General features: G+C 42.0%; 1 protein-coding gene across 1 annotated transcript in view; it reads right to left on the reverse strand.

The window, feature by feature from the left end:
• Positions 1-3,695, reverse strand: part of kif6 (kinesin family member 6) — a gene marked incomplete at both ends in the record, with an annotated part of 64,398 nt that extends 60,703 nt beyond the window's left edge. Inside the window, 2 exons of the mRNA XM_080512589.1 lie at positions 1,946-2,055; positions 3,636-3,695. Coding sequence (XP_080368715.1) covers positions 1,946-2,055; positions 3,636-3,695 — 170 coding nt within the window. The remainder of the gene's footprint in view (positions 1-1,945; positions 2,056-3,635) is intronic.
• Between the last annotated feature and the right edge of the window lie 13,213 nt (positions 3,696-16,908).

Raw genomic sequence — 16,908 nt, forward strand, 5'->3', positions numbered from 1 at the left:
TGTCTGACTCCCTAACTGTGAATTTGGGGCTTGGAAGCGTGGCACCGGGGTATATAAGGCTGCAGCGTTCACTACCAGCAGCATTAAACAGATGTTCTGGCTACCTCGCTGACAGAACTGCTGGATAAATTATTCATGGGAAAAGTTATTACATCAGAGCTTAATTTCTGTCTGTTGTGTTATTCCATCTTACCTTCTTTTTGTTGAACTACTCACACGCAAAAAAAAAAAAAAAAAAAATTGGATTTCAGGGATCATTAGTCATAAAAGTTACATTTCCATAAACATGATTTTCCTGTTATTGCAGGACAAAAAAGATCAGGGATTATTCTCAGGAGAGAGAACATCTTACTAAGCTATTAGGAAAGCAACCATAAATTAGAAATTACATTTCTCCGAACAGAGATTTCAGGCCCCTTGCCACTGTGAAAATGTGATCTAACGGAACTTCCTTGGTGACTTATTTGCTCCAAAACATTTTATATGATTAGATAAAGACAAAGTGAGTACAGAGAAACAAGACGAGCTTTCATTTGGACTGATTTAAAGGTGATTCTTGCCCGATGGTTAAGTGCAATCTGCATTTTTATGCTCTTAAAAGAAAAGATTGTGAAAGCAGTTGCTGCTTGTTACAATCCCGACTCAAACTGATTTATTGATCAGATACCAGTGGGGAACAGAACATTCAAACTGACGGGAATCCTCAGAAGGTTTGATATGAAATAAACCAGAAAGAAGGGGAAGGAATATGGAAATATCCACCTCCTCCTTTTTCGGTGCCACATTGTCTCGGAGGTTGAAGCAGCAACTCCAATGATGAAACTAAGGAAATAAACGTGTATACACGGGTCAACCATAATATTATGACCAATCATGAGTACGTTAGTGCCGCCGCCTGCAACCTCTGACCTCCCGAGTCACTGACTCCACGGACCTTCTGGAGTCGTGCCGCGGTATCCTTCACCGGGATGTCAGCGACTGACCCCTTTAAGAACTAAAGGTTGTGAAGGGGGCGTCTTCATGATTCCCCGTTGTTTGTCAAACACCTCCCACAAGCCGGGCAATTCGGAGGTCAAGTCAACACATGACGTATCAGAGAACATGACTCATCAGACGAGGCCGCTTCGTTTCATTGCTATGATGCTGCCCATGGTAAAACTCGGATTCTTAACGATCTGCAGCCACGCAGTTTCAAAATGAAGGAATTTCTGGTGAGTAAACCTGCGTGCATCGTCTCAATAGTTGTGATTGTTGGACAAATCTTACAATCCTTTGTTTGTGTGTTGCATGTCCAGATGGGAACGACCCTTCCTGTTCACCTGCCCTGGAAACTGGAAGCACAGTCTTATTAATGAGACCATGATGGATCAGCTTCCTGTCTATCGACGGTCATTCACCGATCAAATACTCACAGGGTTCATTCTCTTGGCTCGGAGTTTTCTTTCGTGTTTTTTTCTTTCTCCCTCTCGTCCAACCGAAACTTCAGTTTGCTCCTTCTTGTTCCAAATAATCATAATCTTTAAATGTTTTTGACAGCTAATCGTTGATGTATCAACTAATAATGGCTTTAATAATTCTGTGTTTGTTTTTGAATATGATTCAAGCCTGTCCTTTAACTATAAACGTTATATATATTGTTTAATCCTTATGCTTTGCAGTTTTCTTATTTTGATATTTTTTAAGACATTACCTCAAAATCTTGTCTGTTTTAAATTGTACCTGCTGTCAAATGACCCCATAACAAGATTCTCTTCACATATCACAAATTTACCAGGGATCACACATGGTTTTTAATTGAAGTATGCGACAGAGAGGTGGATTTTAAACTGTATATATAGAGCTTTTACAATACCAGTAGTTATTATACTGTTGTGCTGACTACATCCACTATGAAAGAGAGGATTAGTTGAGTTGAAATAACTAAAGGTATTTTTTAACAGCGCACCTGAACTTGTAGATTTCCCTCTTGTTGTTGACAAAGCCATCAGCCAGGTCCTTCGGCACCACGAACTCCAGAGCGGCGCCTGTCTCTTCCTCGTTGTTTACAGAGTAGACCTGCGTGGGCCGGAGAGAACAGGAGGGTTGGACTAATGTGAATCGTCACAAGACAAGACGCACATGCACCTCCATTGCTTGTTTTGAAAGGCATCCTTCACAATTACAGCTTGTCAGGTGGTAGCCTCTCATGATGCAAGCTACCGTGTCGGGTAGAACCGAAGAGGAAGATCAGCTGATCAGAATCAATGAACACCACGGTGCGAAAGAGCTGCGAAATCACTGGTGCACATCAAGATCCAACGTTAAACCAACACAGACGGCGCTCTCGGAGCGGAGAACCTTTCAAAGTGAGGTCGGCCGGGTCAGCCTAAACATCCCCCCCCCCACCCCTCTGTTGTTCAGCTCCAGCATATGTTCTGGCATATGTTTCCAATGGAAACTGATGCAATTACAAGTCCTCCGGGGTTTTGGGAATAAAAGATAAGGCCTAAATGATTGGATTGTTTTTCACTGTCACTCTGCCTGCAGCATCGCCTCCTAATCACTGCTGCTTTCTAACGTGGGTCGACCCTCACCTTGGGGGAAAAAAAAGAAGCCCATAGGGACGTGGCAGCGCTCATTTCATTTTCAGCTAAAGTGATCAACAAATCCCTCAAATAATGCAATTAGTTTAATGTCAGCTGCCGTGGTCAAACAATTAACTGAGAGAATGAAACAGAAGCACCGAGCATTTTATGGAAGAATTGAAATAAACTGATTGAAATGACTGTTTGTTATCAATCTTTCTACTAAAGTTCCTCGTGACAGATCAAGGTGTAATGAACAGGCATCTGAAGTTAGTATCTGTAATCCATTAATTTGTCTTCTATAGTGTTTTATCCTGTGCAGTGCTGAAGGAATCCCAGGTTGAAGGTTGAATGCAGCGTAGACAGGTCTCCAGTGCATCACAGGCCCAACACAGAGAGAGACATGCAACCACAGACACTGCAGAAACACCTATTCCAACTCACACACAGGGATAACATGCAAACTCCACACAGAAAGGCTCCAGTTAGTGTTTGAACCCATGACCTTCCCACTGCTTCACTGTGTGGCCTGTCATCTGTGATAATAAATCTAAAATCCTCACTGTCTAAACTGGGAAGAATGGGGGCATTTCAGTGAGATGGCCCACATATAAAAGGGTACACTCAATAAAAAGCTAAGTATTAATACAGTAGTTAGTGATGCATATGATTTAATTATATCTGTAATTTCAAATGGCTACAGGAAGTCATACCAGCCACACAAACCTTTTTTCACAGCTATATTAACAAGTCAAAGCAAGATGCAAGTGTAATAACATAAACATTGCACTGCTTGTTCCTATTCCAGGGAAATGTTACTCAATTGCACAGTCATGTCGACGGCAATTATGTATTATTGGTGATGGAAGGGAGCCATTCTCATTACCGCCACCGCTTTCCCTAAAAGCCGTCACAGTATAGGGCTTTGGGGGTGAAAATGACATTTCTATGCAGCCAGGAACTGGACAAGTTAGCTTTACCGTGTCCACGTGGCGATAAAACAAACAAACAAACAAACAAGTGCAGCTACTTCCTCCTGCTTTATTCTTCTGCTACGTGACTCTCACTTACCGCTCCAGTGCCCTTCGTGGGTCTAATCCGACCAAATATCTGTATCTTGTGCTTCACCATTTTCTCGTAGTGGTAAAAAAAAAAGAAAAAGTTTAGTTTGCCTTGGGGATGGGCGGTTAGCTTAAAGGCTACTGTTGTTGCTGGCAAGTGCGCGTGAGGTGCAGTTGCTAGGCGACGGCGGTCCCGCAAAGATCGTCTCGCGCTGTGAGGATGAATCACTCCTCCGAGTAACTTTTCAACCGGCGTGAGCAAATCAAACATAGAACACGGGTGACAAAAAAACAGGGATTAAAAGCTATTCCGTTTTTCGGATGTTTTGTGAAGGTGCTCCGTATGTTCAAGGAAGGTCAACTCAGGTTCAGTGAGTCATGCAGTGGGCTCATTGACAGAGGCGCATTCAGCTCTGTGCGGCACTCCTCACACACCTGAGGCTCCAGGCTCTTACTCATACTGCAAATAGGTTCAACTACAGCAGTCTTTGAACTACAAACTCAGAAAAAGAAACAAAAAACAAAAATGGAAAAAGTCATTTGTTCCCATACTGGAGTCTGGGACCTCCTTTGGGGTAAAACCAGGGATCACAGGGGACGGCCAAGGATTAAGATTTGCACAAACAAACAAAGCAACAACACAGTTTTCCAAAAAATTAGAGCAGATACGGGAAATATCATACAGCTTTTATATTAAAGCCGGACTGGATACGCGGGATATGAAGATGGATGGATGAATGTATGCGTTTGAACATTCTGTTTTTACATTTAAGTGTATTTTCAAACAGAAAGTAATTATAAAAAATGGACTCATGTTGCGATTGTTGACATTTTCATCAGTAATTGTTTGGGTTTGCAAAAAAAACATAGACATTTTCATCACATGTACTTGCACTCCATCGAAAGAAAAAGTTTAAAATGTGAATTCGAAGGTTATTATGGCACTATATTGCCCATATTGTGCATATATCAGCTGATTTCACAAAGCACCATATGTCTTGTGTTTTCAAGGGTAATGGGGAGGGGGCTGGATGGGATGGGTGACTTTGACCCCATCTCCAATTTCATTCTGAGTGTGTCACTCTGTTTTTGGTATTTCACCTTAAGCTTTAACCCCCCCCCCTCCCTTTAAATATAACCTTACCAGGAAGCCCACCACTGAGCTGCATGCCAGACGTGACTGCCTGGTTTCACGGTGGCAGCCTGGAGAATGTGACACGTTTGTTCCGGTGCATTCTTCTATGCCACAGAAACATGCTTCCGGTGCGGTTTCTTGTTTGGAGTCCTGTGCGAGTAAGAGTGTGATTATACATGTGGACGCGCAAAAGGCGTTAAGAAGCCATTTGGGTTTCAATGTGTGGTTGATCACACGCCATGTTTGCTATTTCAGTCAAGGGCCATTATACGGGAGCATAGCTGTCTATATGATAGCATTTTTGAGCTTGTGAAAGAGCAGCTATAGAATTAATGTATAAATGCACAGATGAATTCATGACTTTAAAGGGCTAGTCCATGTGAAGTCAGCAGGGGCTGCGCAAAATGTGCAAAAATATTGAGTCATTAAAGAAACGTTGCGCTACATTACGTTGTGCTACGTTACGTTGCGCTACGTCGCGTTACACTATGTCGCGTTACACTATGTCGTGTTACGCTGTTGCGTGGTTTTTCGCTACGCTACGTTGTGTTTCGCCACGTTGTGTTTCGCCACGTTGTGTTTCGCCACGTTGTGTTTCGCTACGTTTGTGTCATGTTTTATTTTTTTCTCACATAGCTTCTGAAACTATGTAACTGTCATCTTGGATTTATAGTTATGACACATCAACACAAACAGTGGCTCTTTGTAGAAATCCTGTTAGCCTACTTCCTTTTCGCTGGTGGAGATGAAGAAGGCTTTTTGTTTCCCATGAAGTCAGTGACACCCATATCAACAGATATCTGTCACAAATATTTAGATTATATCACATGATGCCAGGATGCCAGCCTCTGCATACAAAACACAACCCCTTCAATCTCACCCACATCCCTTTCTTTTTTCAACATAACAATTATACAGTGCAGTGAGATCTGTTTCCTTGACAAAAAAAAAAAAAAAGTGCTCACAATAAACACCAACTAAAGGCTGGACTGAGCTTGTTGAGGGAGCTGTGAACTCTGCTTTCTTTTAATGTCCTGTTTTGGTACCATGTGTTGCCTTTAGCTTGAGCTGACATAGCTGCGGTTTCACCCCAAAGGAGCAGTGACTTTAAGAGTCTGATGCACATACAGTCTTTAAAACCACAAATGTGGATGCCAGACTTTTCAGGTGATCACTTCTGACAGTGTTTTTCTACTTTTATTTTTTTTTTCACTTTCTGTATCCAGTTCACAGGGAGATCAGGTGACCGTAAAAAGTATGTACCAAGTGTCACAATGGTGTCATTGCCCCGGATGACGATTATACAGGTTGACGCGTGTAAGCGTGTGTTCACATGAATACCCTCAAACGCACGCTTCATCAACTCTGAAAAGAGTGAGGTACAGTAAAGACTTGTTGTTTTGTTACAGATAAAGGTTGAGGCCGAGCACATTTCTAAACTTGTAGAGCCTACAAGGCGAAAGGCAAGCAAATGAGAAAACCAGTTTTTTCAGTCGTTCCTGCCAGCACACAACACGTTTGTCTCTGAGCGCTGTCCTGGCAGTCAATCAAAAAGGCGTGCCCGGCGTCGGAGGATACCAGCTGGGCTGGGAGTGCAACACTGAGCCGATCTCTCCACGCAGTTTCTCATCGTCGTGCCATTCAGATTTTGGGCATAGCAAACTGGGACAAAGGCAGTGTCGGAAATAGTCCAAAAAAATCATTCGGGGATCGGTTTGTGATGTTGTTTCCTGCAAAAAAAATACATCCAGGACGGGTTGGCAGTCAATCACAGATCAGAAACACACAGACAAACAGTCGCGTCTTCCCAAAAAGCATATCTTTGGATGTTTGGAGGCACACAGGGACAGGTGAAGTAATGGAGATCGTGTCTAAAAAAAACAAAAAAACAAGTCTAAAAAGCTTTTTGAAAATGTGCACATTTTACATTCAGTGCATGCTAATCCACCTCATGCACAAATGAATGCTGGCATTTATGGAGGCTGTGCTGCCGATGTTTTTGTTTTAAATTAATACAAAAGTCTTTGGTCTTCGATAAATAACGGGATCAACGCATGCTTTGCCTTAGCAAGGTAAAGTTTATCATGCTTTTTGAATACGGAATCTTCACGCCATCCATCCATCCATCTATCCATCCATCCATTGTGTGAGGAACATGGGATACACATGGAGAACATGCAAACTCCACACAATATGACCCCAAGCCCAAAGTCAAACCAAACTAAACTTTGTTGGCGGGTCATTCTTTGGTCCGTAACTACAACTCACACTCATTATTTGGGCAGAATTACACAGCAACATGAGGCATACTTACATTAATAACTGAAAAATCTGTCAATGTTACATTGGCCTTGATTAAAATGTTGTTTCTTCATTTTCTTTACATGTAGTTTTTATATTATGAAATATGGATCATACATTGACAGCGGCTGCTGCTGGCTTATAGCGTCAAAACTAATGCGGCAACCAAACACCACAACAACAATGTTTTTTGAGGATTTTTTTGCCTCTGATTTCTGCGACTGTATCATGCTAATGTCCATTTATATAAGTAGCTGCTGCCTATATGAGCAATATTTGTGATGTGGCAAATGCTGCAGCCTCCACATGTGGCTCCCGGCTAATCAATCCCTGATGAACGCATGGTGGCATCCTCTTGACGGAGCGGTTTGGATTTGTTCTGGCCATTATTACAGAGTGTAGGAGAGGTTGATGCTTCAGTTAAGTAGCTGCCTCTCAGTGGCTTTTGTGGTTGAGGTTAGATAGATTCCATAGAATGATGGTGTGTGTGTGTGTGTGTGTGTGTGTGTGTGTGTGTGTGTGTGTGTGTGTGTGTGTGTGTGTGTGTGTGTGTGTGTGTGTGTGTGTGTGTGTGTGTGTGTGTGATGCCCTCGTTCTCTCTGACAGTGTCCACAGAGGCTTTGTGGTATAAGCCACAATGCTGCTTTTTAACTGATGGACCAATTAGAGACCAGCATTGCCACCGTGGTACCTTGTTTATACCATAAGCCGTCGAGCATCATGAATCACACGGAGTATACATACGCACGCGTATATAAGCATTATATAAGTGGAAAAGTCATCTTTTCGAACCCTTTGAAGGTTCGTGTTTCTTCTGAAACCCACCAAACACCACGAAAATGACGAAATAGCTGAGTCCTTACTAAATCCAATACACTTGATGTGGATTCAGTAACATCTGTCCGCGCCACATTTGCACAGCTATATTGAGCGCGGCTGCATGGGAAAAGGTTGACTTTTTATGTACAGTGTATTTGCAGGCAGATGAGGAATTGCTGTGGTGGTGCAGGTCAGCTTCTGCAATGTCCTACACATGTAACACTGCCCTGCTGTGTGTTTGTGTGTGTGATTGTCCTACTTCTCGTACATCACCATTCTTAAACGTTTCAATATGCTTCTATATGCCCACAGCAACCAGGGAAACACCACTGCTTGACGAGTCGACTCTCATTGGTTTCTCAAAAGCAGAAATGAGTGGTAAAAAGAGAACAAAATTATGTTTGGTTTTTTTCTAGCTCTGTTTTCTTTTTCTTCAGCACCTTCCCCACACAAATATCCCAATAAGATGCATGTTAAAGGTTGTGAAATGCATGGAACGACATCATAATGAGTGCAGAGAGCGCAGCACTTAATGTAGCAGCCTTTTGAACGATGACAGAAAGGGTTGTACACTCAGGGCGGAAATACTTTACCAGTTACTGCAAATAAAAAATAACCATTTACTTTGAAAAGTAACACTTGCATCAGTTATTTGAAGAACCAACAACAGCTGAAATAAACCCGTGACATGCTCACAGTAGCTGGGTTTAATTAAGGCTGCTATTAGATCACATATAATGTGGATGTTGGTTTATGATGCAGTGGAATCTACCCACTTCCTCAGCATTGTATTTTCTTTTTCAACATTTCACCTCATTTATAATTATTGCTGCTACTATGAATCCAAACACGAGAAAAGTTTTTAAATAAATAAATAAATAATTCAGGATTTCTTGCTGTAAACAACGCTTGTGTGAGAAACAAAGAATTAAAGATTTGGCTTGTTTGTGGAAATAAAATCTGTCTGGGCTGCAATGACAGCAGTGAATGTTTTAACATGCAGAGCAGGCATAAGGAAAACTTGAAGACTCAAGGGATCCAGCTCTCAAAGTTCAATCATCCTCAAACAGTCATTGGATTCATGGATGTTATTTGAAGATGTCTGCGACTGCAATTCTACGCTTCACATATTCTACAATCTTTGTATGCATGTTTCTGTATATTTAGAAAAAAAAGCACTTGGCAATGAAAGGAATAGAATGAAAAATAATTCAGGGTGCACACTTTACTTACACTTTTGGGATATAAATATAAAATTGTATTTTGATTTAAGTTACTTCCAAAAACAGCAAAAAAAAAAACCTCAAACTGCTAAGTGTCTACCTCAAGCAGTCACCAGCAGCGGAGTCGATGCTATTCTGGGGAAACTCTGAGCGCCTCTTTTGCCTTCCTTCTTCCAGCGCACCCGTTTCTGGTCAGACGCTCCGTCCAAGGGAATTCTTTAGGGCTTTAGTTGTGTGTTATTCTCTGAGGCTTCTGCCCTCTGTTGTGCTTGCTCGACCCCAGGCATATCATACTTCAGTCTGCATTCCTCAGATACTGTATATGGACCTCCAGGACAAAATGGGTGGATGTGCAGGATGAAGGAAAAGTCACAGCGAGGGTCACATTGAGTGCTTTGTTAGGGAATTTCAGCAAGACTGTTTGTTGTTTTTTTTATGTCAGTATGAGGAAGAATTTGTGGGTAATAAGAAGTAAATACTCGTGAATGATTTGTTTGGGAAAGTTTGAGTCTGAATGTCAAAAATATTGGGGAAAAAATTCCTTTGCAAGAAGCTGAAACAGGAATTACGATTTACTCTGGCCACCTGCCTGATTATGATCTCATTCACTTTGGGACATGAGTTTTAGTCTTTGCTTTGCAGATTCTACCAAAGCCTATAAGGATTATCTGGGAACAGACTTCTTTGATGGCCTCCAGATAGCAGCTACATAAAGATTTATCAAAGTACTTAAACGATTACCCGGCATGTACAGCTGATCCATTTGCCTGGAAAATGTGGCGCATACCTTTTCCTTTTATAGCAGCTTTCATACTTGGCTTTTCTTTTTCTTTTTTTTTTAAACAGGCGGGTGGAATTTTGAGGCCATTGTTGCATAATGGACCAAATGTCAAGAATTTTCATTGACTGCAGACCAGCAATTGGGAAAGAGGTTTCTCAGTTTATGCTCATGTAAACTGCTGATTTTCATCCAAACATGCAAATGAGTAAACGCAGACATGAGTTTGGTTGTTTGCTCACTGTGGATATACACACACTACCTGCTTTTTCAGCAAGTACCCTCAAGCATTAACGTTAACTTGTTGGCAATGTATGCACAAGAAATGATGAAGGACTGTTTGGATCCAATTATAGTCAATTCAATGAGGATATCATACAAGCAATTATTTCTTTTATTGACAGAATTCTGATCTACTGAATGTATGTAAACTCTTGCAGTTCTTTGTCCAAGTTCAAGGTCACCACGGCTGATTCAACTCTCAATATCCTGGACGACCGTCTTGTATTTGTTGCATTCATCAACACCATGCTCCACCGACAACAACCCCTTCTGGTGCATCCGCCTTCTTTGAATTGACCCTGGTTTCTTATATCACATTAACTTACTTGAAGGCATTGATCTTTGCCTCCGCACTGGATTTAGGCATCATTTCCCTGGAAGATCCAGCAGCAGTCCCTTTATGCTGGTGTGATGTAACAGGCATAAAAGTACACTTTGACTTTTTGCTAATGGAAAAGCCGCGATTGGCCGATTTGTGCCACAGTTTTTCCCGCCAAACACCTCTTGCAGTACACGCTTGTAAATCAACTCTCCGGGTTTTACCGTCCATTCCTTCCATCTCTCCACCCGAGCGGCGTGCAGTCAGGAGCCTGGACGGAGGGCGGGCACCAGGGCTATGGCGGGGGGAGGTGGGTGGATTTAATCCCTCCCTCCGAGGCCCAGGAGCTCCAAACGCAGAGCTAACCGCTCCAACTTCCAAGGTATAAATAGAACAAACTTGGGTTTGAGAGAGACCACATCTTGATTTCTCGACTGTCGAGCACACAGGAGAAGCAAACGTGTGAAGGACAAGGTGCAAAAGCACGTCATAAAAACAACAGTAATATTCTCAAGAAGTGGGTATTTTCCACTTCGAGAGGAGAAGCATAGGAAATACAGGACTGGAGGGAAAGTAAACGGTTAAAAGTTGAGGGGTTGGGTTCAAAGAACATTAGAGGAATAGGTTGAGTTGAAGTGAGAAATGTTGGCGCTAAATGTATTGAGAGGTTCTGGAAAGACTGTCAGAATTTATTCACATTCATATTCACACTTTTATTTTCTATTTTTTGCAAATGAGAAATGGTGCGTGCCAGTAGTTCTCAGCCCAATTTCACTTCCCAGGAACAAACCCAGAGCAGGTGACGCTTGCACGCACACATACACATACACACACATATTGTTATGTAAGAATAGTAGGAATGCTTGCTAACGAGCTGAGTGGGAATTTAACACGATAGCCCCCGTGGATCTGTGGAATTCCAATGCTGCTGTGGAAGATTCGAGGATCCAAATTCCTCTTGCCCGCTGCGTAGTGCGCTTTACAATGAAATGCCTGTCGGTGCTGAATCCAACTTGCCTTTGAAGTCCCATTCAGGACCGCACACCGGGCTACTGTTGTTGCATGCCATTCCTCACACAATAAGCCGCGTTATGTCACTGTTACCCCTGGACGACCCCGCGATGTGCGACACCAGAAGAGGAGCCGATCGGGGCTCGTGCCACGGCAGCCAAAAGATTTCTGCTTTCCAAAAAAAAAGCTCATGTTGCAAGATAGAGCCCACAAAGTGCTCTTAAATGTTTTTACCATGAACCTAGTGTGCTTTATTATATACACCACTCCTTTGTACTATGGAACCTTTATTTACATAATGGCATAAAATCTCCCAGACATCACGGTTCACTGCAACTCTTAATGTCTGCTGGAGTAGTCGGGATGGGAATAATTAGTTCGAGATATTTCCACTGCAGAAAGGATTTTGAGCATAGATTCACGGTGATGTGTCACCATCAGTTAGACCACAGTGCAGAGATGAGATCCTGTGGGTGAGGACGCCGCTTTACTCTCTTTTGTTTTCCGATCAGCCACATGGTAATGTCCTTTCTGTAGCAGGGAATCGATTTTGTGCCAACACTGCTGCTCTTGCAATGCCTTTGCGGCTGTATCGCTTTTAAAGTCACATACACACACACGCACACACACACACACACACGCACATGCACACAGTCTCATTACAGCCACGAGGAGATAATAGCTCCACAGCACACAAAGGCAAAGACAAATGTGAGGAGAGTTTGATGACAGCTGGGAGATGAAGGGCAACAGATCACACAAGGCCGAAATGGAACCGAGACGTATCTTATTGATTGTCAGATTTTGTACAGTACAAAAAAAGAGAATGCAACCAAAGGATGAAAAGTTGAAAGACAAAGGAAAGAGGAGCCCACAGGTTTAAAAAAAAAAAAAAAAAACCTCAGAGTCTGGGCTCATTCCCAGACATTGTATGTTCTTGTGTTGTCATGAAAGTGAGAATCTCCGAGATGCACACAAGGTGCCCTTTGGTATTGGTAACAAGAAAGAATAGGAGGAAGTCTGGTGGGGTGCAGGAGGTGCAGGAGGTGCTTTGATGCGGTGATAGCTGACAGCTGGCTTGGACAAGAAGTGTAGGGAAGTTTGCATGTTTTCCTCAAGTACTCTGACTCTCTCCTGAAATCGAGGATTGTTCTTTGATCAGATTGACTCTAAAGCATTGGCAAACTCTTCATATAAGGTTTGTGAAATACTTCAAAGCCCTTCTGTGGATTCTGTTTTCTGTTGAAGATTGATGCATTTGCTGTGAGTACCTGCAAGGGCTTGGATAATCAGTTGCAGTAAATGCGTAAAACGCCATAAGTAATGAACTCTTGTGAACTCGGACTGCTTGTGTGTGTGACTTTGGTCTGTTTGACGTCACTTTTCGGTGTTTGAGAGAACAGCTTGAAAAGGCTTAGCAGTGACCTTGTATGCAGCCTGAAAGTTAATTTCAAAATCTGGTAGGGAAGCTTTAAGAGAGTGTGTCTGCCTTATCGTTCACGTCTGCTCAAGGAGAGCTAAAATGTCGTATTAAAGATAGTTGGATGAATGGATAATGTAAAGTTAGACTATGGGTGCAATTGAGGTAAGAATTGAGCGATTAGCACAAATGGTTTAGGTGAATGTAAGTCAAGGATTCCCTGTGTGTGTGTGTGTGTGTGTGTGTGTGTGTGTGTGTGTGTGTGTGTGTGTGTGTGTGTGGGTGTGTGTGTGTGTGTGTGTGTGTGTGTGTGTGTGTGTGTGTGTGTGTGTGTGTGTGTGTGTGTGTGTGTGTGTGATGTCAGCAGAGCATGAAGCTGAATGGAGAAGAGGGCCCCTGTGTTTTGTTAAATAGCACAACGGAGTCATGTCAGGTGAGGAGAAACAGAAACAGAAAGGCCCCACAGTCCTCAGCTATTCGTGGCTCCGTGTTCTCAGTGTTTAACTATATATCGGCGTGTTTTAGACGGAATTTCACTTTCAAGGGAAACCATGGTCGTCATCGAGTTTGTTTGGCCAGAGAAGTCCGACGCTAATGTGCTCGGGATAAATTTCACAAACTCTGACCGACGTTTGGGTTTACGCCTTGTAAACAAAATAGTTTATGTCTGGTGGTTCTTCTTTATTGTTTTTCCTTAAAAAAAATGAAGAATCAAGAAATAATTCACATAAACAAAACCTATTTCTGCAACATAAGGCTGTATAATGCTTTTATATGTCTTGACTTCTACGTGGTACACCAAACAATACAACCAGTTTCATTTTGTGGTTGTCGTCTCCAAAATGTCATTTTTCTTCCAGCCCAATCCAAAAAAGCAAAAACCTTCTTGGAAAACGGACACAAACTCCAACTTTACTGTGGACACATAAACCAAGAAATGCTCAGATTTAGAAAGCAATTTGTCACTGGGATTGAATCAAGTCATTATCCTCGTACCAGCTCCCTTTCATTTTCCGTCGTCACTCACTCAACTGAGCAGACTGACGCACTGAAGTAATTTGCAGCACTTGCTCAAAACGTTTCGGTCATTTATTCAGCTGGCTTCATTGCTCAGGCAATTTGAGGCGAGTGGTCGAGTTGAAGGGCACCGTGGCATTTTATGCCTGGAGGTAAATGTGACAAGCGTTCCTGAGTCATGAGAGCCTCTATGTAATGCAGCCGAAAGCAAAGTACATTCACCCCTCGCACTTATGGAAGAATATTCCAAGTAAGATTATCGGTTGATTTACACTGAGTTTTTTTTCATATAAAACATTGCATGTCATAGAACAGGTGAGTATGGATGCAAGAATAAATGTACTAAATGAGGGTTAAAAAGCTTCAATACATGATTTGAAAGATTTCATCATGGATTTGACATTTTTTAAAGGGTGTTGAGACTGCTGAAGAAATGTACCATTTAGGCCGTAATGGCAAGGAGAAAAACAACTTTTGAATAAAGCTCTGCATGGTTTTTTTTAGAAGCTTGTTTTGTCTGGTGAGACCAAATAAAGGCCAGGAGATTTGAAGTCATTATAGGATGAAATCAAATGGAAAACTTTGCATTGCATGACACAAAGTTCTCATTTAGGAAATTTGAGACAAAAACAGATATTAGCTACAATTATTGGCTGAAACAATCTTTATTGCAAATTACATTTGCAAAAAGACAATAGTACTGAATACGATTTTATAAAGTCCTACAGAAATCCAGTGAGAAATATTTCTTAATTCGGCTAATTTCAAGCAAAACAAATTATGAAATATGTGTTTAAGTTTCACACTATTCCCACCAACGTCATTATAAATAAATGGCACATTTTATTTATATATATTATAAAAACATTTAAAAAAATGATCTGAAGTCTTGTTCCGGTTCTGGTTCCAATAGTTCAGAGGAGTTCTTTAATTAAACTGACAGAGCAACACAAGATGTTTAGCTTGAAAAGAAAACACATGACAACGATTTAACCCACAGAAGTTGAGATTTGGTGATAATATTGGTGAAGAACATAATAGAAGCAGTTGACTGTTTTCGCAGGCAGAGCAGCAGTCGCCTAATGATCAGTTTTCCAGGGAGGGCACCTGAGAGGTTTAAAATGCATCAATAGTTCTTCCTGTGCACAATCAGACAGCTCATGGAGGGATTCATTTGCACATGTGCAGCACACTCATCTGCACAGGTCATGTGTGCACCTCTTGAGGTTTCGCTTTGCATAACTGCCTTGTGTGTGTAAGTCGGTGGGTAAACCTGAAAAATGAGCATGTGAGAATTTAGTGAACGCCACTCCTGTTCTTCCAGACACCCCAGAGATCTCAAAGTGTCGACTGGGCATCCCTCCCCCCCCCAAATCAAGATTGTCTACATACAACCTGGCTCTTGTTTGACAGACATATGGAGAATCCTCCTGTAACTGAATCTGTCAGTTTGGGAATTTTTTTTTTTTTTGCATCAGGCCTTGAAAAGTGGTTTTGTATTATTTGAATGACCTGACTTGGGCTTGATTTGTCTGCCCGAACGCTCAAGCTGCCACAGAAAAGAGGCCCCTTTCACTTGTGCGTCCAGCGGTCCCAACATCTTCCAGACTTATGAGCTCGTCAAAATTCACCTCAGCAATGATTGCATGGATCTGTTCACCGCTGGCGTTTAAAACCTGAAGCCACTGAACTTGGAGCTGCGGGCAGATGCACTCAGCCACTGGGTTTACAGGAAAATTACTGCGTTTTTGGTGGCGTCATGAAAGACGCTGGTCACCATACCACGCTGGGTCAGTTACGTCATGGATTTGTGACTTAAACATCAGCAGAGCGAGGATAAATCAGATTTAGTTTAATATGAATTTAAACTTGTTGTCTATTATGTGTGTGTTTCTCTATGTTACTGAATCTACTCCCGTTGGGGATTTAGCTGTAAGGATGAAATGTTTCACAAGGTGTCATTATGTGAGACAACTCTAAGTCCTCCACTAAGACCAATGCTGCCACTTGCTTTTTCACCCGGGAGCTGAACTGCTCACTTCCACTGGATAATGTCAAACTGACTTTGACAGGTTGAGCCACTGAACTCTTAGACAGTTTCACTCCACTTCTTCTAAGACATAAACTCACCCTCTGAACAAATATCACACCCGGAGTAGCTCAATCTTTGTTTTGGGGGGGGAGCACATTATCCATAGAGAAGAATCTATTGACCCTCATATTTTCACAGTAATTTGTACGACAATGGTGAATATATAAGTCTTTTTGAAGCTGTTTTGGCTAATGGCATAAAGGTATTAAATGAACAACAGAGTAGGAAGGAGCCTTGTTCTATTATTGTGATGCCATGATTCCAAAGTGCAGATGCTCCCTGACACAAGATGAGTTACTGTCAGCCGTTTGACACTTACAGCTCAACAGTATGAGAAATATTTGTCCTCCCTACACAAACTCAAGTCATTGGACTAACATAACAAGAAGGATTCCAGCCTGCTGATGGGCTGTGGAGTGGACCTTTCTCTTTCCTAAACTGTCTGCTTCTTCCCTTTCAAATATGTTCTTACTGCTATATTATATTCCACATATCTGTGTCTGTCCTTGTGGGCTATTACCTCAATTCAGAGGGCTACTTTGAACATAACATGAATCCAATGAGGGAATTTGGGCCCCGTTTACACGACAACGTCTCAAGTGAAGACGCATTTTGGTTTAGGTTTTGTATTTACACTGCAATATTTTGAAAACCATGTCTGGTGACACGGAATGGCAGAAACGCTGAAAACAGTGTCGTTAGCATGCCAGGCCACAAGTTGGGGCTGTTGGTAGTTTTTGTAATGAAACAACAGACGCATGCGGCGAAGAACCGCTATCTTTATTATTGTCCATCTACTCACGCATGTGCGGAAGAACTCACTACTCCGACTGTGGCGTACGTGTGCAGTAGTATCGTTTTAAAAACGTTTACAAGGAGCGTTTTC

The sequence above is a fragment of the Blennius ocellaris genome (assembly GCF_963422515.1).
Source record: "Blennius ocellaris genome assembly, chromosome: 17".
NCBI lineage: Eukaryota > Metazoa > Chordata > Actinopteri > Blenniiformes > Blenniidae > Blennius > Blennius ocellaris.